The sequence below is a fragment of the Aspergillus tubingensis genome (genome assembly GCF_013340325.1).
Source record: "Aspergillus tubingensis WU-2223L DNA, scaffold_8, whole genome shotgun sequence".
Lineage (NCBI taxonomy): Eukaryota > Fungi > Ascomycota > Eurotiomycetes > Eurotiales > Aspergillaceae > Aspergillus > Aspergillus tubingensis.
Window position 1 is genome coordinate 4,356,282 of NW_023336282.1, and position 24,986 is coordinate 4,381,267.

General features: G+C 48.5%; 2 protein-coding genes across 2 annotated transcripts; both read left to right on the plus strand.

Annotated features, from left to right (window-relative positions):
* Window positions 1-6,739: 6,739 nt before the first annotated feature.
* AtWU_07740 (DHHC family palmitoyltransferase) lies at window positions 6,740-8,319 on the plus strand (the record flags this gene model as incomplete). The annotated part of the gene is made up of 6 exons (XM_035502849.1): window positions 6,740-6,753; window positions 6,820-6,887; window positions 6,941-7,430; window positions 7,485-7,608; window positions 7,665-7,705; window positions 7,761-8,319. 6 exons carry the CDS (start codon window positions 6,740-6,742, stop codon window positions 8,317-8,319), a joined length of 1,296 nt encoding a protein of 431 aa, XP_035358742.1.
* Window positions 8,320-13,072: 4,753 nt separating this feature from the next.
* Window positions 13,073-15,130, plus strand: AtWU_07741 (uncharacterized protein; the record flags this gene model as incomplete). The annotated part of the gene is made up of 2 exons (XM_035502850.1): window positions 13,073-14,879; window positions 14,931-15,130. The coding sequence occupies 2 exons, from the start codon at window positions 13,073-13,075 to the stop codon at window positions 15,128-15,130; spliced, it is 2,007 nt and encodes a 668-aa protein (XP_035358743.1).
* Between the last annotated feature and the right edge of the window lie 9,856 nt (window positions 15,131-24,986).

Here is a 24,986-nt window from a genome sequence, read left to right on the forward strand (position 1 = left end):
GATATATATTGTATGTTGGTTAGTACTACTTACTAGTACTAGTGCGTGTGTGTGGCTTAACTTCAACTATGTGTATGGTTGGTTGGGGGACCATATTCAAGTTCAAAGTTCATGCAAGGTATGGGAGTCATATGTGGTCTTGTGACTTAGTGATTAGTAGTCATAGTCACTGGGTTTTTCTGACTCAGGCAGAGCTGAAGCTGAAGTTGGTTCGTTGGTTCGTACGGGGACGGAGAATGGAAGAAGGATTATCGGGAACAGTCGGGGAACGGGTGCGGGCGCGGACACGGAGGCGGAGACGGGGACGGGTTTCGTCGTTGCTTGCTTACCTACTGCATACCTACAGATGAATTTATTATGTCGGTTCCGAGGAGATACTATGCACATAAGATACTAGTTACTAGATAGGCATAGCCTGGTTAGTGATATTCGATGTATCCGTGGTGTAATAGATATGCAGGCAAGTGGGCTGGGTTTCAGCGAGTGTGTTTCGGGATTATGCATAGTTAGTGAGGGGGGAGGGGGATTTGCAGATGGGTTTTCTATTGATAGTAAGTAGTATGTTGGTGTCGGGAAGGTACTTTGCAGGCGGGGAGGGTTATTTAGGTATGTTGTATGTATGTGATGCATGCTGGGAATGTTGATTGGTGAGATCATCTTGGAAATAAGTAGACAGCTGCGATCTTCTGTTGCGATCGGGTTTACTGTACAAGGAAGGGATCGCGAGAATCACCATCTGCATCGGGGTAATGCTGCGAAAGCGAGAGGGGGTGGGAATGGGGAAAGTGGTTGTTGTTGAATATAGAAGGTAAGCAGCCAGGGTATTTAGTGGTGGTGGTGGTGGTGGTGGTGGTGGTGGTGGTGGTGATGCTTATCCTGCAGGGTGTGTGTAGTTACGTAGTATTTGTCTAACTACGAAACAACGATTGATCATGTAGATGTAGGTACGGCACAGTCAGTGCTAAGCTTAGTCCCAAGTGACGCAGCAGTACCTTGGAGATGCAGGTAAGGTACAGTCAAAATCTCACAGGAGACAGTGCGGCATGTAAGGTGTAAGGCTGTATGTAACCAGTAATGCAAGTGAGGATGCAAGTACCAAGTACCTACCTACCCATCTGTCAGTCGGTAACTATCTACTTTCTACTAAGAGAGATACATACATACCGGCAATGTGAGCATGTAGAAATGCCAGCTGAGACATGCAGCGAAGGATGAAAGCGCGCAAAGTGGGGAGAGAAAGAAAGAGCCCCCCAAGCTACTACTGTGCTAAGAAAGTCGGAAGAGTTGAGTTGGAGTGGAGAGGGTGCCACATTCCGTAAGGCTGTGCCATGGAACTACTACTACTAGTCTGGCCAGTAGTGGATGGAAGCAATCGAATTACTCCTCGAAAATGGGCCTGGCAGCTAGCATGATGATTACTATACTAAGTATCACTCGCGACGCAGTCTAGCCGCCAGTCGGATACTTGCATGGGCCATGATCATGGTCCAGGGATTGGATGCTGCTTACATTACCGGTGGATCATGGATTCTGGGTAGTGCTGACGGGAGTGCCTTGTTGCAAGCCATGGAACGTGGTGGTCAGGATATGTGGTTGCTTGGCGGGGTAGCGTGGGCTTGGCCGGGCGGGTAGAGAGGATGATGATGATGATGATGATGATGATTTATTTTTATATACTTTCTCGAGTCGGGGAAACGAAGACGGAAGGATTATTCAGCCTTGAGAAGGATGTGAGGATTTCTACACTATGTGGAGTGTGAATTTAGGTTCGATGGGGGGTGATACGGAGAATTTAGAAGCATGACTGCCATGCTATGCTTTTGCTTGCTTCTAGAGTTAAGAATAGATCTCGAGTCCGACGCTCGGTCGCAGTGAAAGCGTGTTAGATTACCGGAATGGGACATTTGAAGTTGTACAGAACGGCGGAGCAAGAGAGACAGAGAACAAAGACATTTGAGACAACTTTAAAAATAACCCTCGAGGAAAAGCAAAAACCAAAAACAAAAGCAGGTCAGTGTTCAAACGTGATCCTAGTCATCGTCGAGGAAAGACAAAGGAACGTTAAGCGTAATCCCTACCATGTCTCATCATGCCATGTGGCCGCTGGCATTACGGGGGGCCGGGCTCTGGCGACCGTTTCACCCATCGCGGTCGCATCGTTGGCTGGCAAAGTCCAGGATCAACGGCTATGGATGGGTGGCCCCAGTTTCAACAGCTGCCAGGGAGCTGAACGGCGGGGTTGACTGATTGCGAGACCACCAATAAGCAACTCAATCTGACTGAGGTACAGGAATTAGTTGGCAGTGGTCGGCAGGTGTCAAGGCACTATCATGACATTTCGAATCCTGCCGAGAAGGTGTCGAGCTGAAAATGGATCGGAGTCACTTTCCTGTCCGGCGGTAGCAAAGCAGGGTGACCGCGCGACGGAACGAACACACGGACGCCATGACGAGCTCTACTAGGGGAGAGAAGCGGCACTTGCACTGCCCTTTCTAGAGGTAATCAGCAAAGTGTCCCTGGCACCCGTATCTCCCACACGCCAATTGGCGCAGTCAAAGTGTCATCCACCGAGCTGAGCGGCCCGAGTCTCGAAACTGGAGACACCCATCATTCTGGCACGGGCAGGTACGTACCAAGACCGACCGCCAGTTCCACCGCCATCATAGGGTTCAGTGCATACAGATTCCCAGTGAAAGGGCGGTGGATTCCAGCGCCGACGCCAGGTGTGGCTGCATGATCTGCATGGCATTGGCTGACACGGTTCAATGATCCTCCGTGATTCCCCCAGCCAGTCAGTGCCAGTCCATGGACAACCAAGACTTTTGCGGCTCGGAGGGAAATGGGCCAGCCGTAGTCTGTATGGCTGTGGGAGGGTGGATATGGAGGTTTTGTGGTGGTGCGAATGCGGCGCAATACGGGGTTCGTCCATCAACACGTGTGGTTGACACTCCGTGTTCCCCTTTTTTTACTATTTTTCAATTTTTGGCCCGCTATAGTGTGGCTATTATTGCATCCCGAGACGCCGTACACTTGGGATATTCGAGAAGACGACCGCTTTAATCTCGAGTACGAGATTTGATCAGTCTGCGGACGGAGTTTTTGTCGCTTATGCCGTCATTCACGATCGGCCCCCGTAGGTTTGTTGTTCCTTTTCTATTTTACTCCATTCTTTATTTGCTTTTACTGCATCGATGCCGAATGGTGATTACGAGAGGATCTTCGTCAACATGGTTCCAAAGGAGTAGTAAACATTGCTTATACATTGATGCACTCAAAACCGAAATCTAGTCTAACAGGGGGATGAAACAAGAGATCGCATAATAGAAACCATAGAACAATAGTGGAAATTGATCGCGCGGGAAGAAAAAAGAGCACCATAGTCTATCCATCCAGAAAAATGTCCCCCACGACCCACCAAACTCCAAGGCTTTCTTCGCGGCTGCCACCGAGCGAGTCCGGCTCGCTCAGGCGTGCAGCCGCCCCAACTCTAAGTCGTATCTTTAGTACAGTCATCCATGTAATAAAAAACCCGAAACCAAAAACAGAACTAAACTCGACACTTGAGAATTTCAACCAAGATTATGCAATCGCTCATGCAAAAGAAAATCACCAAATAAAAGAAAGGAAATTAATAGCAGAAAGCAAATGGAGTAAAGAAAAAGGAAAGAAAAGAAACCCAAGACTCCTGGTCATGTCTGTTCCATGTTCATGCCGCTCATAACGATAACGCTCAGATAAAGTACCCGCAATCGATGGATTAGGTGGTCGTAGATCAAACAATGCGTTGACATCTGTAAAAATCAAGTATTAGTCGTACGCTCCAACCAAACCAATTTTTGTGTTGGTCCTTACCAATTCATGTCACCATTCTCAGGCTTTATTTCGCCGGCTGGCAGTATGAGCAGATGTTATGTTGGCAGATCACACATCTCGGCTGGTTGTCCCACAGCTTTGGTCCATCTCCACACTTGCAGCAGAAGTATAGGCTGCCATGGCTGACCGTACCCCGGGAGTCCTGGCTGTTGATCCCAGGCATGCCATGTTGCAATGCATGGCTGTGGTGTAAGGAAGCACGGAGGATGGACTTGTTACATCCCAACATGGACGGCATCTTTGTGATAAGGTTCCCCGACAGTTCACAGTTTTGGGGAGCTGGAGCGTGTGCGTATGGCGACAACTCGTGACAGTGGTGCGAAACAGTGTCCTGAGTATCAATGTGGCAGTTCGAGCAGCGTGGTTGATCGCACTGAAGGCAGGTGTCGTCAAGGCCTAGCCGGTGAGGTCCAGAGGAGCAATCGCAGCAGTACCAGACTCCAGACATGATGGTAGATGATGTTTGAGAGGTAGCTATTAAAAGTGTAGAAGGTATGTTGGGAAGCTATGAAGAAGCAAGCTAGAAGGCAGAGACAATGGATTGAATCCGAAGCTGTTTATGTGAATGTGTTTGTAGTAGTAGATGAGAGTGAGTGAATCCATATCGAAGGCTGGGGTTTGGAGGTTATTTAAAACCTCAAGAGAGGTAAGAGAGAAGCAGAGAGACGAGACGTTGTCACTAGCGATGATTCAGAGCCAGGCCCCAAGGCGCCCTCGCCATGGTTGTGGCTGATCTCACGAAAAGGCGCCCTCCTGGCCTTCATCTCAGTCATCAAGCAGGTGCAATGCCTGATCAACGTCGGGGCCATTCAGGTTAGGGTCGATCGACCAAAGTGGCTTGGCAACCCCATTTTCTTTTTGGGACCCCGAACTGCTCGTACCTGAGCAATCAGCAGTCCCAGACTGGGTTGAATCATATTGGACTTGTCTCACTAACAGACATCGTAAGATATGCTGTCCGAATGTTGACTCAAAACATTCTAGGGTCCACCGGATACCTTCGCGAAAGGCGGAATCCGCGAGGCTTGGAGGCTCTCGCTTTTGCCCGGGAGCGCGCGCCCACTCCGCCCATGCCCTTTTCCTGCTCTCTCTATGGCTTAATTCCTCATTTCGTAGGAAATTGGATTATTATTCCCCAAAGAATATTGCTACTTTTTTTTTTTGTTGCTTGATTATTTGCCTCTTTCCCTTTTCTCTCCCCTCCCCCTTCATTGCTTCTGGACTCGCGGAGTATGACACTGGCACTGCGGGACCTGGGCACTTCCATTCTACGCTAGACTACAGTATGTTGCCTGGTTGCGGCCTTGAAGGGGGCTCCACTTTAGTTAACAGCGCGCGCAAATACAATTCAGGCAACATCGTGCCCTGTGCCTCGAAATTCCAGATGCCGCAGTTCGAGACTCTGACTGTGACTCCGATGTTGACCGTTCATTTCCCCTAGTTGATGGGGCACCGATAAGCCTATTCGTGATGCTTCCGTCGGTCAAGCGTTCGCGACTCCTGCTGCTCCAAGTAAGCAGGCACCCATACTAGTTCTGCCTAAGCCATCCAAGCCCTTCGATCACCTGGGCACATGCCCTGCCAAAATGACGTCTTGCTCACTTTGAACGATGACTGGATGCATTACAAACCTCATGTTTAGGTTTGTCATCGTTTGTACTCTTGTTCTCTTTTGCACTTTGCTCTTCCTGCTTGATCTTTGACTTTCTTCCTTCCGCTGTTTTTCTTTCCTGTACCGCCCTCGTTTTCCCCGACTTAGTGCTCCCCCGTGCCTATTTTCGGCTTCTCCGATCTCCCGCATGAGGCTCCATGTCATGTGCAGCCAAGACGGCCGACGCTGACTCCCTTCGGCTCCATCTCCAAACCACTAACGAACATCACCCATCACTAGCAACCGGCACTAATGTACTAACGTGTCCGTGTCCGTTCAGAGCTGAATCTCGCTACGAACTAATGGGGGCCTTATCCTGAGGTTCAGCTCTACATGGTGCACCACCTACGGCATTGTCCGTAATAACGGCACAGCAATGGTGCAGCGACTGCGGGGAAACTTGTCATGGCCAGTTCTAGCTCTCCATGACATATCCGACTAACGATCCTGCCACAGCCATGTACCCTTTTGACGTTTCAACGGGGCCGTTATTCCCGATGATCATCACTCTCCTCAGCTGTAGATGTCAAACTAATTCGTGATCTCACTGTGCATCGGACCATCCTGGCGAAGTCTGGAAGCCTTCACAGCAACGGCGCACCGCATTGCAGGATACCACACGCTCTGAAACAAACCGAAAACCGTCCCGCAGGTCAATCCATACACGTGTCGATATCTACATCGATGTCAGCGGACAAGACCGTCCCGATCAAACAGGTTCGGCACGTATTGACAAGAATTAGCAGGTTTAAGGTTTAACTCCAGGTAGAAAAATTGTCAGTGACGTGTAAATACCTCAAAGCAGCACAAGACGGGCCGGCTATGAGTCAATCTGGCTGCTAAACATGGCTGCCTTCTGAATGGAATTATCTTGATGAAGACTGTCCCACATTCTCTCGTAGGCATCACATTGGATGGTATGGGGACATCGCGAACATAGATAGCCCACCCCTTATCGGCACGTGATCTTGCACATGACATCATGACGGAGGTTTGCCCTGTTTGCACATGGTGCCTGTCACGTTCCTGGAAGCCTAACACTGCCAATGCAACCTCTTGCCAACTTCAGCTCTGTCCCCCATCGTCGCATATCGCTTCACACGGGCTTGCTTGTCTCGCCATTATCTCGCTCCGTGGAATCTGTATATACTATATGTTAATATGGATACATATGCGGGTTGACTTTCCTGAAACTGGCTAGCTGACTGTTCTCCGATGCGGAGGCGTTTGTAAGCCTTCCACGTTCTGTTTCAAATGGCGCGCCCAGATAGGCGCGTTAATTTAGCGGTTGCCAGGACTATTCCGCCATTTCTATTGTGCGTATGTGTATATGCATGCTATATTGTCACCAAGCCGATATGCAGTATGTGCCCCCTGAGCCAATGGCTTACATCCGCCGCTAATTGTCCGAATCAGTTGACTACTTGATCCGCCCTCTCCCTAAATATTCCCGAGGCAGTCGAGTTGGCGCTGGCATAGCCATTCTCGTTATCTTCTACGTACTCATCTTCGTCGTTATAATAACATATCTCCGGCTGTTGTATAATATCACCCGCAACCCCGGCTTCCTCCCCCGATCGTCCCCGCCGACGAAGGAACAGCAAGAAACGGAACCGTCGGAACGCCCTCAACGCAGGAAGAGAAAGCACCGAAGGACAAGAACTGCTGAGAAGCCAGATAAGACGGATATAGACATTGAAAGAGGTGCAGACGGCAACGCTGACGGTGGTGCAATCCCTTTGGATAATACCGGGTTGGAAAGTTTTTATACAAAAGATGTTTTTGTTTGCCAAGAGGATGGGAGACCACTTTATTGCTCGACATGTTGTCGCTACAAGCCAGACAGAGCACATCACTGTCGAGAGGTAGACAGATGTGTGCTTAAGATGGACCACTTTTGTCCTTGGTGAGTTCACTTTCCCAATAGTACTGTACCGGCGTGTGATTAACACTCGATCAGGGTAGGAGGCGTGGTTTCCGAAACATCGTTCAAATTCTTCATACAATTCGTATTTTATACTCTGATATTCTGCGTATTCAGTCTGATAATATGCGCAACCTTTACGGCAGAGATCATCCAAGATGTGAGTACGAGTCTTCAAATTCTCTATTATGCAACTAACCGTTATCTTTCGCATAGACTGGCGGAGCAAACGTTCACCTTGCCATTGGTATTGGACTGTATGTATCTCAACGTATTATTCAGATTCCCCGGTCGCCTTCTAACTATCAGTAGGAGCTCCCTATTCGGGCTTTTCTCCTTCGGAATGACTATCAGTTCCTTACAGCTCGCGATGTGGAATCTGTCCACAATTGAAAATCTGAACCGTCGGTCTGCAGTCTGGACTCTGGCTATACGCGTGCCAGATCGTATGCTGGCAAGGCTCAACCCCGAGTCACGATGGGCACCCACCTTCCGCACCATAACGTACCCACTGCCACCTGTGCCTCTATCTCCTGAGGCAGCAAGAGATTACCAGCCACCAGAGAAGCAGCATGTCTTTGCCATTCTCCAAACCCTACCTGGCGAAAATCCTTTCGACCTCGGCAGCCCCTTCAAGAACCTCCAACAGGTCCTGGGGTATTCCATCATCGACTGGTTTCTACCACTCAGACAAAGCCCGTGTGCAGACCGCACTACAGGGGACAGCTTCTACGAACTAGGACCGGTAGTGTCCCGCCTGAAAAAGGAGGCCGGACTAAATCCTCCCCCCGAATCCCAACCCACTACACAGAATGACACCGAAAGAAAACACAAGCGAAGACGAAGTTCACATAGACGATCGCAAGAGTGACAAACTGATTAACCCATAGATTTCATCGTTTATTCCATCATATACTAGCGCCCGCATTGACCTTCCCAACCACCCATCCCAGTTTTCCTTATTGCCCTTTATTTTTGTATTTTCTTGGATACCACCGGTCCTTTTGGCTCTCCCGACTGGTGACATTCTCCCTTTGCATACATAAATAGCTTGGGCTCTATTCTATCCATACATAACTAATACAGACTGATACTATCTCACAACAATAATTGCCGCTACAGGGATAGATAGTTAATAGGAAGGAATGTAGTGGTAAATTCCGATTAGCCCGGAGAATACACCCGCACGTGGCAATAGCCTCACAATTTTCCGTGGCGTAGATTTAACCCCTCCCCGTCTATAGTAGTATCCAGGGATCAAGTTCCTTTAGGTTCCGAAAATCATAAGCTATACCCGAACTTTATCTGCACTTCAATCTTGTGATCGCTTTCAGACAGTAGTAGAATAAACGATATTTTATCTCAGGTTGTTATCATAGTTTTGACCGTCTTGGCGATTTCCTGGGATGGATCAAATCAAATCCAAGTGACTACATGGGAAGTCCTATAAGGAAGAAGAAGAAGAAGAAGAAGAAGAAGAAGAAGAAGAAGAAGAAGAAGAAGAAGAAGAAGAAGAAGAAGAAGAAGAAGAAGAAAAGCATACTTTAGGAACTGAAAGGAAGAGATCGGGGCGATTACTCTAGAGTAGTAACTACTAGTATTTAGTAGTACTGTATGGAGGACACGGGTTAGTTGGGGGTGGAACTCCCGACTAGTTTCGTTATATATATAACTACTTTACTAACTTACTACCACACACAACGAAAAGCAGTCGTTAGAAAAATCATTTTCGACCCAACTATTGAAGTCACTACTACCACCAACTACTAGATGTTTAGTCACAAATTGATTCGCATCATGCATAGATTTGTGAAAGATGTAATTACGATTGTTGTAAATGATCTGCAAGAATCTATACATGTGCTGCCTAAATTCGTCTTGAGTCGGCAGGCAGACAGGCAGGCAGCAATGAGGAGGCCTAAACACCACCCACTACAAAGTATAATTAAGCGTGAACATCAGAACCGAAACCTTAACCTTCCTAAAGTACACGTAGTAAAATGACAGAGCTAGTGTACAGAAACCCGAAATCTATCTAATATACAGGTAACCAGTTGATAAAAACAAGAAGCAAAACCTAAACATGCCCAAACCATCTATCATACATTGTCGAGGATCATCACGCGCAAGGGATATCGAAACTGAGGGTTTTCATGATCGTACAGGTCGTAAAGGCTGATATATCCATGAGAGTCGTGACTCGTGCGATTAAGAATACACATAGACAGAGGATGTGTCGATGTATCTCAAGCAGCACTGCAGGAAGTGCAACGGGTGTGATTGTTGCAGCTGGTGCAACGGCCAGAGCTGAGCGACGGGTTGTTCATGTTGCCGCAGTTGCAGCATTCCCACCAGCCGGCCATAGAGGGCCTAACGGCTGCGTGGACTATGGTGGTGTTGGCGTTCTGGACTTGGTTGGTCATGGTTGCAAGACTGGGGAACGGTAATGAGATCTTCGGACTGTGGTTGGAAAGATCTGGAGATAGGACCAGCTTGGGGCAAGACAACTAGCCAAGCACAGGAGAAATTGAGAGTGGAGAGGGTCTGTGGAGTGGTTCAAGGGCCCTGAGGGTGTATATAACGGTATAAGGAAAGCGAGGTGAAAGGAGAAACACTTGAGTTCTTGTTGATAGTCTGAGATTGACTGTGCGATCGAGGACAATGAGATGGAAAGGAATAATTGAACAGAGACATCGATTACGATGTTTATATGTAAAATCAATTGTGACAACAGATCCGCGAATTCATGTAACCTTGATAGTCGATGAGTTGTCCAGGCACTGCGGGCGATATACCTGGGCAGACAGTCCCTGCAATTGAGGTGCCCCGGCCTGCATACATCAAAGACGAAGCCAGCAATGTAAAGCTTTTCCGATAAGATAGATGGAATGCGCGTACTCCGAATGGGTCACCTCGTGGTCAGGGACCCAAAGGGTTGGAACGGCCCAGGCACCTGCAGGCAGAATCCTATAGGCATTGCTCCATTGATGCAAGCAGATGGCCCGTTCCCTGGTGCGCTGAGCAACGTCTGTCCCGTGAAAATGGGGCCCAGGGCTGTGCGTGACTAGTAGACGCCTTATCCCAATGCTGCCCCGAAGGATTGAGTTCAGGTATGCGGGCAACAAGTTTCCAGGGCACACTAGGTGGCTTAGCTGGGTCGTGGCTGGTTGCTCCAATAAGAGTGCGTCAGATTCGACGTTCCCAGATGATGACACCTGAAACAGAGGGCCTAGTGAGAAAGAGTCATGAGCAAGTATCCACAATAGATTTGAAGTCGAACGAAGGAAGTGTGTGGCTGGCTACGAGGAGAGAGTAGACCTACGAAGGCGTAGATGTCAGAGTACTATAATCTCGTCAACCCCCAACCCGAAGACGAGCGCAATGAGAAACCCAAGACGACAGACTGCCTAAGGAGGTGTGTGTTACTATGACCCTCACACCACACCCAAGGTGTTTTAGTTCGTTCCCTGGCAGCGTGCTTGAGAGCGCCTGGAGAGGAATTTGCTTCCCCGTCCATTGCAGGATATTGCCAGGGTGCTGAAGGGGCCCGAAACAAATCGCGCACTCCCTTCGCTTGTCCGGTGAAGCAAGTCAAGTAGCACTGGGGTGGATAACAACCGCCGCAAGGACCTTCAACCGACCAGAGCACGCCCGTCCCATTGTTTCAAGGGGGCTAATTTATGCCCGAGGTTATCTGCATCCCTTGGCTTGCAAGAAGCGGGAGACGGGGTGCTAGTTATGGCTCAAAAAGAGGACGAAAATGATCTAACCACCCCGGGAGGGCACAGTGTAGGCAACTTCGGCGGCTGATCAAGGTTGAAGCCGCCCGGGACGTTACGTGGCTCCCAGCGGCGGAACTGGCAGACGCCATTCTCGCAAGGCAGATGTGTGCCGGACTTCCGTCGATAACTTCATGAAAGGCTAGCAGCGCCCGTTGGATCGACAGACAGTGATGGTTGAGCCATTCTTCTAGAAATTCCGCCCGACTCCACCGGGATGGCCATTCAGAGCCCTTAATCTTACTCGGGCTGGCAGTGGGCTCCATACTGGGGCCACCGAAAGAGTGCCGAATGCCTCAGACTCGTCCGGGATGACATCATCCGCTCCTAGCTTGGCGAGGCGTAACTGAAGAAGGTGGATACGAGGCCACGGATGATTTGCCCGGGCACTCGGGTGGGTGGAGGGCAGCGGTGCTGGAGCGCCTGAGATGGAGCAGGAAAGTCATACAATATCGGCTGTTGAGACCGGACTAATGAAATGGTCTTCAGACTAAGGATATTAGTACACACGGTAAGTAAAGTAATCCGTGAAGAGGGTCTGTGTCTTTACACCACAGACGGAAGATGGCAGAGGGGGTAGACAGAGAGTGGGACTGACACAATACTGTGACTGCCGTCATTCTCAGCTGGGATCACCAACAATGCTTGAAGGGTTGACGAAAAGGGCAAGAAAGTCAGAACCCGTGATACCTATCGACGCCCAGTCACCAAGCGGGAGACAAAGAAAAGCGAGATCATGATGAACATGATGGGATATGAAATGGGGAGGGAAAGAGATGCTCCAACCCCAATTAGTCCAATTAGTCAATCAAGGCGGGCAGCTGAGATAAGCCGGTGCGGCTCCCACCCGAAAACCAGCGATTGCGAATCCGTGGTTGGCCAACTGCCATTTCCACAGTTCTGACTAGTACCGAGTAGTATTACTGCATCTACTTACTTTCCTTCCCATTCTCTTCCTCGCTTCTTTCCTGGACTTACTTACACTACAAACAGACAGTATTGTATATCAGACAATAATAATTTTGGAGTCCACTGCTCCGGACAAGTACTAATAGTGCTACGAGTGGAGAAATTTATCCTTCCATCAACATTCGTCCGTGTTTCGGAACAATAGTACTGCTTGGAATCCGTGTGCTTCGGATTGGTTTCTGGTGCTTTTTCCTTTTCTTCCCCCCTCCGCGCGCATCTTGCGTCACACGTTCTCCGCCTCAGATTCTTGAAGATCGCTTCATCTTCATCTCTTCATCTTCACATCAATCTATCTTCCCCTTCTTCCTCCCCGCACTGAGTGGAATCTCCGGCACTTGCTTTGATCCTTTCATTCTACTCCCTTCTCCTGAAATCCACTGTCCACTGTTTGGTTCCATCAATCAGTGTGCGCCATCCCCTTCAAATATCGCCCTCTATTCCCACCCTCCGGTTGGTCTATCCTTTCGGGCATCGGCCTGTCAATCGCTGTCAAATTTCTCCCTTCCGTTTATTTTTCTTTCTTTTTTTCTTTTCTGCATCATTGCCCCTCCCCCTTGCTTATCACGGGGTCATTTTGCCCCTCTGGCATTATTCTTCTTTATCATCTACTGCTCGTCTCGTCGGGTGCCTGAACGGCTTTACACCCAACCAACCCCCACAGACTTTTTTATCCTCTCAAAAATTCCGTTTGTTCATCAACTTCTCTTATCCAAGTCCTCTTTTACTTTTCTTTTCCACCCTCACTGCAAGTTCGGCCTTGGAACCTCCTGCGGAGCTTCTGTTGAACTACTTGCGCTGTTCCAACCCCACACTTCCTCGGTCGGAAATAGCGCTTCGCAGCCCATTGTTAATCTGAAGTAGCTGCAAGGGTTCAGGATGGGTCCCGCTGCGCGTTACCGACCCATGTCTCCCAGCGGATCGCGTATGATCGATCCTATGCGGGCCTCCACCGGCACCGTGCAGCTCAGTGCTTCCTACGATCCTTACCACTCTGCCGGCCGTCCGCCATACCCGGGTTACCATGCCGATGTCAACTACGCTTCTTCTTACGAACCTCGCCTGGTGCGAGAACCCCGACTGGAAGCACAACCCATCTCTTCCACAACATACCGAGACCCCGGCCATTCGACCAAGTTGAGGACCGAGTACGCCATCCGACCGCGAGTGCGGAGCAGCACCATGTCTGCGGTGGATCCTCGCTATTCCTCCGGCCGGTATGACACACCTGCATCGCCCTTGTCCCGGGCCTCCCCCGTCATTATCCCCGGTCACCAGCGAACCCCTAGCCCGCGTCGAGACCATGACCGTTACGTTGTACCGGCCTCTTCGCCCCGACACCACCGGCGGCATCATCTCTCCCACATTGATTATGCCAGCGATACTGGGCACTTGGACCCACATGAGGGAGCAAGGCAACGAGTGCCTCATGGTGGATATCCGGTGTACGAGCATAGCCCTCGTTTGCGGTATCCCCCCACTGGCGGTCTCCGGAAAGGCGAAGATATCGACGACTATGATGCTTATTCTTATACCAATGCATCGGAGCAGATGGAAAAAGACTCAATTGCCAGGCTGCGCTATGAGCGAGGAGCTTATCCAAGGAATAGACCACTTAGTCTGACTGGCCTTGATGACCCTCACTTGCTGCCTCGCAAGGAGTCACGGGCTGTCGGGCCTCCTCCGTCTCAGAGAGGCTTTGACAAATTGGACCAAGGCGGTCGTGTGCGGCGTTCCACACACGGCTCCGCTGACAGTGATGTAGATCTGTCGAGTGCCCGGCGGCGGTCCTGGCAGAGGGCCCCCGTATCCTTGCACCAAGATGTCGATGAAGGTTACTCTTCTTATAGGGATGAGTACGACCATGGTCCCCATCGCCGACACCGGCGACATGATGACGATGCGAGTAGCCGGCACTCCTATGACGATCGTGCTTCAAGGCGAACTTCTGCTAAGAGCGCTGTCGCAGCTTCGGGGTCGAGCACCGGCCTAGGAACCGCAGTGCTCGCGAGTGGTTACTCGGACGACTTTGACTATGATCTCTCACCCCGGCCCGACCGTCATCGCTCCCGGGACCGGAGCGCTCGGGATCTGGAGTATAGAAGGCATCACAGTCGATCGCGCAGACCTTCTAGACGTCGCTCAGGAAGCGAGTCTGATGAGCATACCTCGGATGAAGACCTGAAGAAATACCGGCGCGAGCCATCGGCGCATAGGAAGCCTGATGGCTCGGATGTGTCAGCCAGTGGCAGCGAGCGACCGTCTCATTATTTGACAGTCGATCGCGCCCATCGCCAGCGGTCTCACTCTCGTCACCGAAGCGAAGATTTGCCGCGTCACAAAGAAGCAGATGTCGGCCGCCCAGACGAGCTCCAGAAGTCTGAGCAGGCCACGTCGAAAGATCAGGACCCACCTGCGCCCAAAGGCATCCTGAAGCCTCCCCGTGAGAAGTTCCCGGAGGAGCCCAATCCCGTACGAGAAGGGGTGGCCCCATTGAAAGATGCGCACAAGAAGGGAATCCCTCCTGGGGCCCGGTGGACGAAGATTGACCGACGGCTTGTGAACCCTGCTGCCTTGGAGCTTGGCCGAGAGCGGTATGAGGAGCGAGCGGAGTATGTGATCGTGTTGCGAGTCTTGACCAAGGAGGAAATCCAAGCGTATGCGGTCAAGACGCAGGAAATTCGAGGTAAGTTCCCAGAGTTTCATGAACCACAATGCGTACTAAACAGGTGTGTAGATGCTCGCCGGCAAGAGGTCATGAAGGAGCGCCGTCGACGTCGGGAGGAGGACCGTCGCCACGGGCGTAGAGTGGACAGTTCCTCGAGTGATGATGAAGACGAGGATGACGAGGCTGCGACTCCTCTTGCCATCGAGGGTGCGCCTGACACGAAATCGGGGTCCAAGACCTCTACTGAACCCGTTAAAGCAGCAGTATGATCATGTTCTGTCTGTGCATTTTTTTTTGTTCCAATATTGTTTTTGTTTATTTGGTCATTTCCTCAGCTGCAATACCTCTATTGTTCACGTGATTACATGCTGGTCCAGATCACGAGCTGGGAGGAATAGAGAATGAGTGTACAACAGCGGACCGGCGTTGCTCGGGATTGAAGGAACAGGAATGTATGGTTTATGGCAGTGCCTATTAGACGCAATGACCTGGATGCACGCGCAATCAAACAAGTCAAGCAATTACAATTGAAAGCGTTTGAATTTCAACTGGTTCTACGGCATGTGGTGTACACAATACGGAGTAAGTAGTAAATAGGAAGTAGTATGTGTGCCACTTCATCCACCTTGGAAAGGGAGACAAAACAGAAAAAAGGAAGCAGAAAAGGTAACTCTCTCACATCACTAGCGCGAGATGTCAGTGCAGTGGCAATGCGCGACTTCCCAAAACAGAGAAAGAAAAGAAAATAGCAGACCAAACTATCCTGAGTAGTTAAAGAGGACACCCCAAACGGTCTTCTGACTCCGTCCAAGCCCTGGTTACACTTCGTCCTACCTGAACCTCCTTCCTCAGTGGTTGATCCAACTTTTCTGCGCGTGTTCAAGGAAAACTACTCACAGCCTTGTAGACAAACTTTCTCCCACCTCGCCAATGTGTCATGTCTTGTGTGACCCTTTTCTTCTCTGCCTGGATTGGGTATCATTCTCTCGATGCCTAGAGTAGCCCTCCTTTTTCTTCTCTTTCTCCCTCTCCCTGTTTGCTTCTGTTGTGTGTACTTGTTTGCTGTGGCAAGTTACCTTTTGTTTCTACTGGCTGAGTGGGGGTTGTGTCCTGTCTGCTGATTGGCATGGCATGGCTGTGTGTAGTTGTATGTGTGTCATTTCTCTTCTTTTCCCTCTTTCCCTTTTCCACCGTTTCTTGTTACTATTACTAGTACTACAGTAAGTGTTGTCTCTGCGCCCACTGCGTATCTAGAGTATATTATGATGAAGATAGAGAGAAACAGAGGTATAGAGCATATCATGTCTTGACTGAGTGAAAGAAAGGGGTTGAAGGCAAACTAAACTCTCTTTAGTCCGGATTACAATATCTCTCTCTTTATTATTTCTGGTTCTGTGTTTACGTCTACCTGCTTGTTTCCGATGCGCATGTGAACTTGAACCAATAAATAGGAATATGTGGAAATGAAGCATGACGAATCTGCGTGGGGTGGGTTTAGGTCGGGTTGGTTGGAAATTTGATAGTTGTTAGTAAGCTTCTCTATTCTACTTACTTTTGGAGGATAAGGAGGAACCGGCTTTTGGGCGTGTGCTGATATTTAGTGTTGGGAAGATATAGTTTGAACTGAAGGATAGTAGTCCACTAGAAGGAGATTGTGTCGGGAGGGATGATGGGATACTTGTCAGGTTGATGTAAGTAGATGTCATGGCATGTTTCATTCGTCGGCCGAAGACTGCATTTATGCTTTGCTTCAAGTCTTGAAATTATTATAGTATAGATGGCGATGTAGTGGTTGGTGTGCTAAGGGTATATGTCATGTCATTGCCACCTGATCGTTGATTGGGGACGGGATCGCAGGACTCGGATAAAATAGGACGAATGAGGGATGATATAATAGTAACTCGGACATTCCTAAGTACCTGTCTATCTATCTATGAATCATATGTACATACACCTTTCAACAAGACAATGTATGCACATCCATTCACGCATCACAGATGTATAGACACCAGAGAGACAGACAGACAGACAGACAGACAGAAGAAACTCAATCAGCCAAAATCACTCCCACCATTCAATATCCAACAAAGATAAGTAGAGCAAGCAAGTGTATACGTACCTCAATGATAGATAATACTAACCATATAATATGACTTCAGTGGCGTCCTCAGTATTCCTTTCGCCGAACAAAGCCCCCCCCCAAGGCAACCCGAGCAAACAATCAATCAAGCAAGCAAGTAGGCAAGCGGGCGGCGCCTCACCTCTTCTCTTTCCCAACCACACCAAATCAAACAGATCTGGTCAGCTTAGTAGCCTGTCAGTCTCAACCGGTTCAGACAAGACAGGTTTTCGTGTCCTATTTCTTTCTCAGGAGGGAATGTCCTATGATCAGAAAGGAGAATATCCAGGACAAGGCAATAAAATCAAGTAACGGACTTGAGTGATTGAACTTATGTATTTTCCGGCTGGCTTGGAAGCGCGGGAGAGAGAAAGAAAGAAAAAAAAAAAGGATGAAACGAGGAAGGTTTGATGGTTTGTTTGTTTGCTTGGGCGGGCAGAAGAGGAGAGGTGAGTGCGTAGGTGTATGTAGACAGATAGGAGTATCTGCCACTGCCACTGTGATGCGGTTCAGTTAGTCCTCTAGAGACAAATAGGAAGGTAGGTAAATGTGCTCTCTCTGTCTGCCTTGTGGGGTGATGAGGGGGTAGAGTGGTATATGGGTGATAATATGCCTCACTCTATAGTGAGTGGTTTAGTAACAAAGTATCTCGTTGGATTTGGCTAATCTAGTAGGGAGAGACATGTTGGCTCAGGACATAATCTCATAGGCCAGTGGGTTATATTGGGATGGGGTGATTACATGGTTTACTTAGTTGACCTCCACCGTAAGGCTCTCTCCTATATGCATGGGTGGGATAATAGAATGGTTCTACTATTACGATTACGATTACTATACTATACTATACTACCACACATATACATAATCTATCTAGGTTTTCAGATATGATGTGTAATGGGGTACGTAGGGCTGCTGCTGCCACAATTAATCAGTAAGACAAGTCTTAGTATCTCGAATCAGAGGACCCCATATAGCTACAGATTTCCCAGCTAACTTCACCATCAAAGTATATACCTTGGTAACAATCAATACCTACAGTAAGTAACAACTCAGTCCTGCACCGGGAAAAGTAAGCAAGCAAGCAAGCAAGAATAACCGTTCCCAACGCTTCTGCATCATTGTTTCATTTGGCAGCAACAAGAGAAAGAAAAAAAGCGCATGTCGTCCCGAGTCACCCGAGTTAGAGTTTCCGCTGCGCCAGATTGAGTTTTTGAGAAAAGGATAAGGGAAAGTAAGGGTAAAAAGGTTGATTTGCTTTGTTTCGTGTGCTCGGATATGCCATGCCATGCTATGCCGTGTGCCATGTCAGGTACGGAGTACACTTTGCTGTATGTATGTAAATATGTATTTGGTTTACGAACTACTTGAGGGTCAGTAAGTAGTCTGACGACGAACTACTTTGCGGGTAAGGTAAATAGAATCTGGTCTAGATGGGTTGATAGAAATCCCTAGTATCCCCTGACTACTAATTCACCTAGCTACATCACTAGCTGATAAGTAATAAATATAATTTCATCTGAAATAGACGATCTAGACAGGCGTCCATGTACGTACGTGCCTCAAATTTCATAAGCGAAAAAATGCAATTTCCACTACCTACGGGATGATAATGATGAGCAACGAAACAAAAAAGTAAGGGAAAAAAAAAAGGCTCGGGAAAATCCACATCGCGAGGATGGCCGACAATCACCCGTTATTAGCTGCCGTCAGTGCGTGGGAAAGAAAAAAAAAGGGAAAGGGAAGGGCGAAGGGGAACCAAAGACAGAGTCAAGAGAGGGAAATTAGACAAAGAAGCTTACACTTCACACCCCCTCCCTACAAGCTTAGAACATAGCTAGACTCACCACCAACTATCCAAACTAACTAACTACTAGATAGGTTTAAGTCCACTTTAGTTTAGTACGCAAGTCTAGGTTACATACCTATCGTTGCGCACGAAAAAAAATAAAAAAGCAAAAGAAAAATTAACCAACGGCCACGAATCACAGCACATCAATTTAATTAAGACCTACATGCCCTATGTACCTAGTCATGCAGGCTGTCAGGCTGGAGAGGAGGGGTGAGTGATTGAGTGGTATTGTGTGTGTGTGGAAAAAATTGCAGGTGTGTGCGTGTGTGTGATAGCCTACGGATAAGTTAGTTAGTTAGTGTTAGTTCGAGAGATGAATCAATCCCATTCATTTCATTTCCCCCCTCCCCTCTCCAACTCCATCTTTCCCCTCCGATCAACAGTTAGTAGTCCCGTCTGGACCCGGCGTGACATCCTTCTGTTTGTGATCATGATGGTCACTACTACTAACTCACCTCCGTATTCTATTTTTTATTTTATTTTTCCCTTCTTAGTCATAGCTAAAAATAACCCTCTCATCTATCTACTAGCTGAATAGTACCAACTACTTAGCGAGTAACAAAGTAACTAGTTAGTTCCCTACACACACACATCCAGACTCCCATTTTCCCATGGATTGTTCAATGATGCTCCATCTTCGGCGGCGTCGGATGGTGGGGCCGGAACACCAGACAACAACAACCACCACTACCACTACTACTACTTATAGTTTAGTCCGGAGGAAGAGAGCATGAGTTGTTGGGCCACTGGCTGGCTGCTGCGCCGGCGGCGGCCAGCCCTTAGGGCTCAGATCACATGTTTCTATTCATTACTTAATTTACCAGACTAAAATCTGACAGCTATGTTGTAATTATGTATGGTATTGTATTGTTTGTTCGTTACGTTCCCCATGGGAGGGAGAGAGTGTGTGGGAGAGTTAGTAGTTATACTAGGTCGAAATAGGCAAAAAGATAGAGGACCTTCTCTCTATACCAATTAAGATGCAAAGAAGGACTTGTCTACAAGTAAGTATGTATGGTGAATAGCACACTCCGTAGATAGGCTGAATCCTCCTTCAACCACTTACGTATGTCCAATTTAACGCGGAGATTGTTGCTTGCTTGCTTGATTGCTTGCTTTGCTGAATATCCGCCCGACGGGACATACCCATTGGGGGTGAAAGTAATCTGGAAGCCTAGATTTGTGTTCTGGTTCTGGGTTTAGTTTGGTATGGCGATGGAGGGAGGTGGGAAGCAAACATCTATCAGTTTACTATGGGCTATATTGACTTCAGTGGAAATAAGACTTCATACATTATTTACTAACTAACAGTGCAGATATAAGCAATTAAAGAAGCATTCTTACTATATACCTATACTGAAAAGAGACACAAGCTACACCTCCGTAACCAAACAAGCAAGCAAGCAAGCAATCTACGGGCGGCTCTTAGCTATCCACCTACATACCCATCTCCTCCGTAGACGTCAAAACCCGAGCCCGTCATTCCATCATTCCATCCATCCGTCCGCTTGCTTGCCGTTGCGGAGAAAATAACCCCCTCCTGTCATCTCAGTAACCTGTCATGCGTGGTTGGACAAGGTTGATATTATCGGGGGGTCTGGATTGGAGGAAAGGGAGGGAATTACATAAGGGGCGTGGGAGGGCAGATTTGAGTAGGGATCGGCATGTAGGGTGACATTTGTGGGAGTTTAGTATGATGATGGCTGTTGTTTGATTGTTTGATTTGATTGATTGAATGTATGACTGTATGTATGTTTCTGTTGATTTGGGTATTGGTGTTACGTTACGATGGTTATGTAGGTTTTTGAATCGGGTGTTTGATTTGCGATTGTTTGATTAATTAGGGGGATTGTTTGAGATAGCTACTTGTAGGAGGTTAGGAGCAGAGTCTTATTATTTGGACTGAGAAAGTGATATTCTATCTAATGGTGGTAGTTGAAACAAATGAGACAGTCCTCCGGCCGAAGTATCTTCCCCAGATACAGAGAATAAATAACTATGCAATACATACAGATGTATAACTCGGTGTAAAACCCAGCGCTATGCAGTAGGAAGTATAGTCAGTGACAGGACAACACGCATACATACATACATACAGTTACCTAGCTACATACATCGGATGTAAGTCCACGGTCGAATATCGGACATTTAAGCTTCCCGAAGTTCAAAGAAAAGGAAATGCAACTATATTATTCTACCTATGAAGAAAGGGGTCAAAACATCGAACCATGGTTCATAGTCCCCATCTGATTTCAAATCAGGGTAACCATAGAGCGAAGAAAATGAAAATATGTGGGCGCGAAATGTATTGGGTGACTTTTCTTTGTTCTTCTTCAATTTGGTTCTTTTGCTGGCGCTGCCTTGCATCTCCTGCCAAGATGGGTCCAGCCGGTTGTTGATCGGGATTATTTTGTCCATTCTTTTCTCTCTCTCCATGGGGTAACTGCCTGACATGGGGGGAGGAGGTTTCGCACTACTATCTTAGTAGATACTCTGTTGGTAGATGGTGTATGCATGTCGTGGTGTATCAACTACGAGCTTGGTGGTGGAGTGGATGGACATTGCTCACTGCTCAGGTACGGCCATCAAAAAGTCTAGGTCGCTCGAATCGATACATCCCACACACCTTCATCCACTTTCTAGTCTAGATACCTCACGGACTATGGGACTAGATACAAGGGAGGTTTAGTGCCGAAAAAGAAAACAAATAATAATAAGAAAATAAAAAAGAGGTGATGCCCTACGTATTAGAGCGGCAGACCCACTCACACATGATATAATTACTCGACACGCCAAAGTTAGTAATGGTAGTCCCCCAACGGCGACTCGACCATCGTAAGTTCGTTCGTTCGTTTAAAAGGATTCTGCATCAAGCTAGACTAGCGTTGTTTCTGAACGTTGCAGGATGATGTTATAATTACTTTTTTCTCCCTTTTTGCTTTTCGACGACTCGGCCTTCAACAAATTGAGGGTGGGAGAGAGCTGGTAGGCTGTAACGGGTGGAGTCGGACTGCGGGGCAAACATGGTGATTGCTGGCCCGTCGTGCTATTATTTACCGGTTCAAAGATCTCCGTTGCGATATTTTGATGGCTATAATATTGGCTGATATTACTTTAGCCATCGGGGGATGATGGAGACATGACATCGCCATTACATAAGGGTTCATGGTAATAGACAAGATCAAGATCAGAGGCAAAAAAAGCATACTACTTACCTTGTAACCCACACAATTCAAATTAAGTGGCACATCCATCAACTGCTGCACTCGAGATTCTCCATCCGTGCTCCGTACATAAGGCGGAGAGGGTGTCTTGACGGCACAGACACTTATGCATGCTAGGGAGCTAATCCATCCAGGTATCCTTGTTGAAGGCTACTTTGACAAGCTCACTATCCGTAGATAGTTGATCTGTCGGACAAGGATTGTCCTTAGTACGGTCGTTAAGAGCAGCGGCCAACCTGATGTGCATACGGCCCCCAGTTGCCGATCACCACCTGAAGCATGCTAGCCATGATGATAATTAAGTGGGAAGGGAAACGAGCCAGAACGGGTCCCACCGCAGCTGGATGCGTCTTTTTTTTTTGTTTTGCTTTCTGAAGGTGAGAATGATGGAGAAGATTAATGCGGCGCAGTGATTGCGCGCTAACTTTTCAAAATGGGAGGTTCGAGAAACACATGCTAGTCTAGTACAAGGAGAGAGTTAGAGGCAGCCAGACAACCTTCGCATAACCTGCCTACTTAATACTGGGGAACAGAATTCATAGGCTGTCGTGTCGTGTTCCTCCACAACCACTGCCATTGGTAGGCAGTAAGTACTTGCGGTAGCGCAAGCGCCGGAGTTGACCTCCGTCTCAAGCGAGCTCAGCTCGACGGGCACCAACCACTACTGCGTACGGACTTTACTCCGTAGAACCAGACCGTGGTTCAATTCAACCTGTAAAGTGTGAACAACTTGCTGTGTCGGCTCTTGCTGCTTGGTTCCATAATAATAAACACCTCACTTTCCCCCCAGTCGATCCGATGATATCAAAGGGAAAAATTGGGTGATCCACCCAGGGGTTCTGATTCCCTGTCGGAGTCGGAAACGGAGCCCCCCGTGATTCGGGCTGAAAGTGGACTCCCATTTTAGTTCCTGTTTTGCGATCTCAGTGTGGCTCCGCTTTTGTTCCCTGGCACCCAACCTGCTTTTCCTTGGTTCGTTATCGGTTTCAGCTGGAAACCTTCTGTTCCATCTGCTAGTCCACAGCACTATGAGTAGACTACGACAAAAGTATGTGGATGTCATGAGAGACATGAAGCAACTGGGCCCGACGGGTTCCCCGATGTTGCCGTGCTCCCGAGAGAGGCATTGATTCTAGATTCTTGTTTCATGGAAGTACTTAGGTTCGTTCGTGCGATCTTCTTCCGAGGAGAAATACGAGGTTTCACCGCCCTGATCGAACCAGTCGTCGGTCCTTCGAACAGGTAAACCTTCAACTAGAGTAAGTATGGAGTAGTGAGCAGTTATCTCGACCTGTCGGAAGGTGTCGCAGCTCGAACTCAACCTCACACCCATCTCGCATCGATGGCTCCATACCCACTTTATCTAACCTACACCTACCAAACAAACTTCGAGGACCTGCCTTTCCTCCGACTACCATCCAGTTAGTCCCGCGCACTGGGGCTACCGTACCTAATCTATTCAAAGTTCCCACCCTCTAATCGACACGCCTGAATTCTCCCGAGCACGGCCTCCCGATAGGACCCATTCAGGGAAGCCGCTTGTTAGACCACTCGGTGACGGTAAGTAGGCGATGATTGTGGCGGTCGCGAGGTCTGGTGACTGCAGAGCCTACCACCATTTGTAGATCAGGCAATGGCTGAGACGCGATGAGTAAAGTCCTACAAAGAGAGTCTCACTCATCGCCATCCAACGTATCCAATATGGTTCAGCATCAGGTACGCGGAGCACCATCACCCGCCCAATGCTGGATTGGATTCGTAACCCTCCGGTCGTCACATCGCCCGGCTCCGGGCCCCAATCATTCGCCAAAGCTTCACTCCGCTCCTTCCCCTCTTTTGTACCTGCTTAGGTTCCATCGCAAGCTCGGTGCTACTTACTTGGTCCAAAGTCTCGAGTCTCGACAATGGTTGTTCAGATGGGTCTAATGTCGCAGTATCCGTACTACTCACCTACTCGCGGTAGTTCTGGAACTGTCCTTTCCAGAGCGATTACTTAGCGAGGTATAGTAGTATTTTCCGGGACCGAGAAAAGAGACCAATCAGAAGAAACAACTCCTGTCATCAGGAGAGTAGCAGCAAAAAGAGGGGATATGGTTGGAAATGAATGCTAGAATCAGAAAAGGCAAGTCGAAATAGTAATAGTAAAGTGAGACAGGAAAGAAGCACGAAATGAAGAGCGAGAAGGCGGAGACCAGGAGAGCGACCGGGGGGTCACGGAACTACCACATTGTGCGAACGCGGACTTTAGCACCCTGCATCGATCACAACGAGCAATGCCAATGACAGGGAAGGAGGAGGTCTGACACCGTTGCTTGCGTTCAGCCCAAGGACTCCACCAACCCGACGCTAAAGGCAGCTAAGGTGGTGAGCATGCCACACACATGGCTTCCTGGAGGGTGAGATGTGCGACTGGGCGGCGCAGCAACTCAGCGTTTGCGAACTTGTCCGAAAGAGGGAGAGCTTGGATTACGACGACCTTTTCCACTAATCCCCGTCTGGTAAGTCTCCTGTGTCCCTTTTCGGTTCTCTGAGGGAGGAGATGATACCAGCTACCCACTCAGTAATCTTAGTATTCCTGCGATGGCGTCAAAGATATGTTATGGCCCGAACCGACGGGCTAACGGTGGATTGAGTGGACGGAGGATGAGAAGAAGACGGAGCAACAACAGCAGCAGTAGCAGCATGTTAGAGACCAAAGCTGAGTCTGGAGCTCCCCACAAGCTACACCAGGTCCGGATCCGACCCCTCCTTTGTTGGTTCTCCACGTACTCCGTGCTCGACAGCTAGCTAGTCCCCTTCATCTACTACGCCGCACAGAGGTGGTAGTTCACCACTGTACCCATCGGACAAAAGGCGTCCCAACAGTTGCAGTCTGGCTGCAGCAAAGTACACGGCATGCTTACTTTAGCTCCTGCACGTCGAGGAAGTGGTAA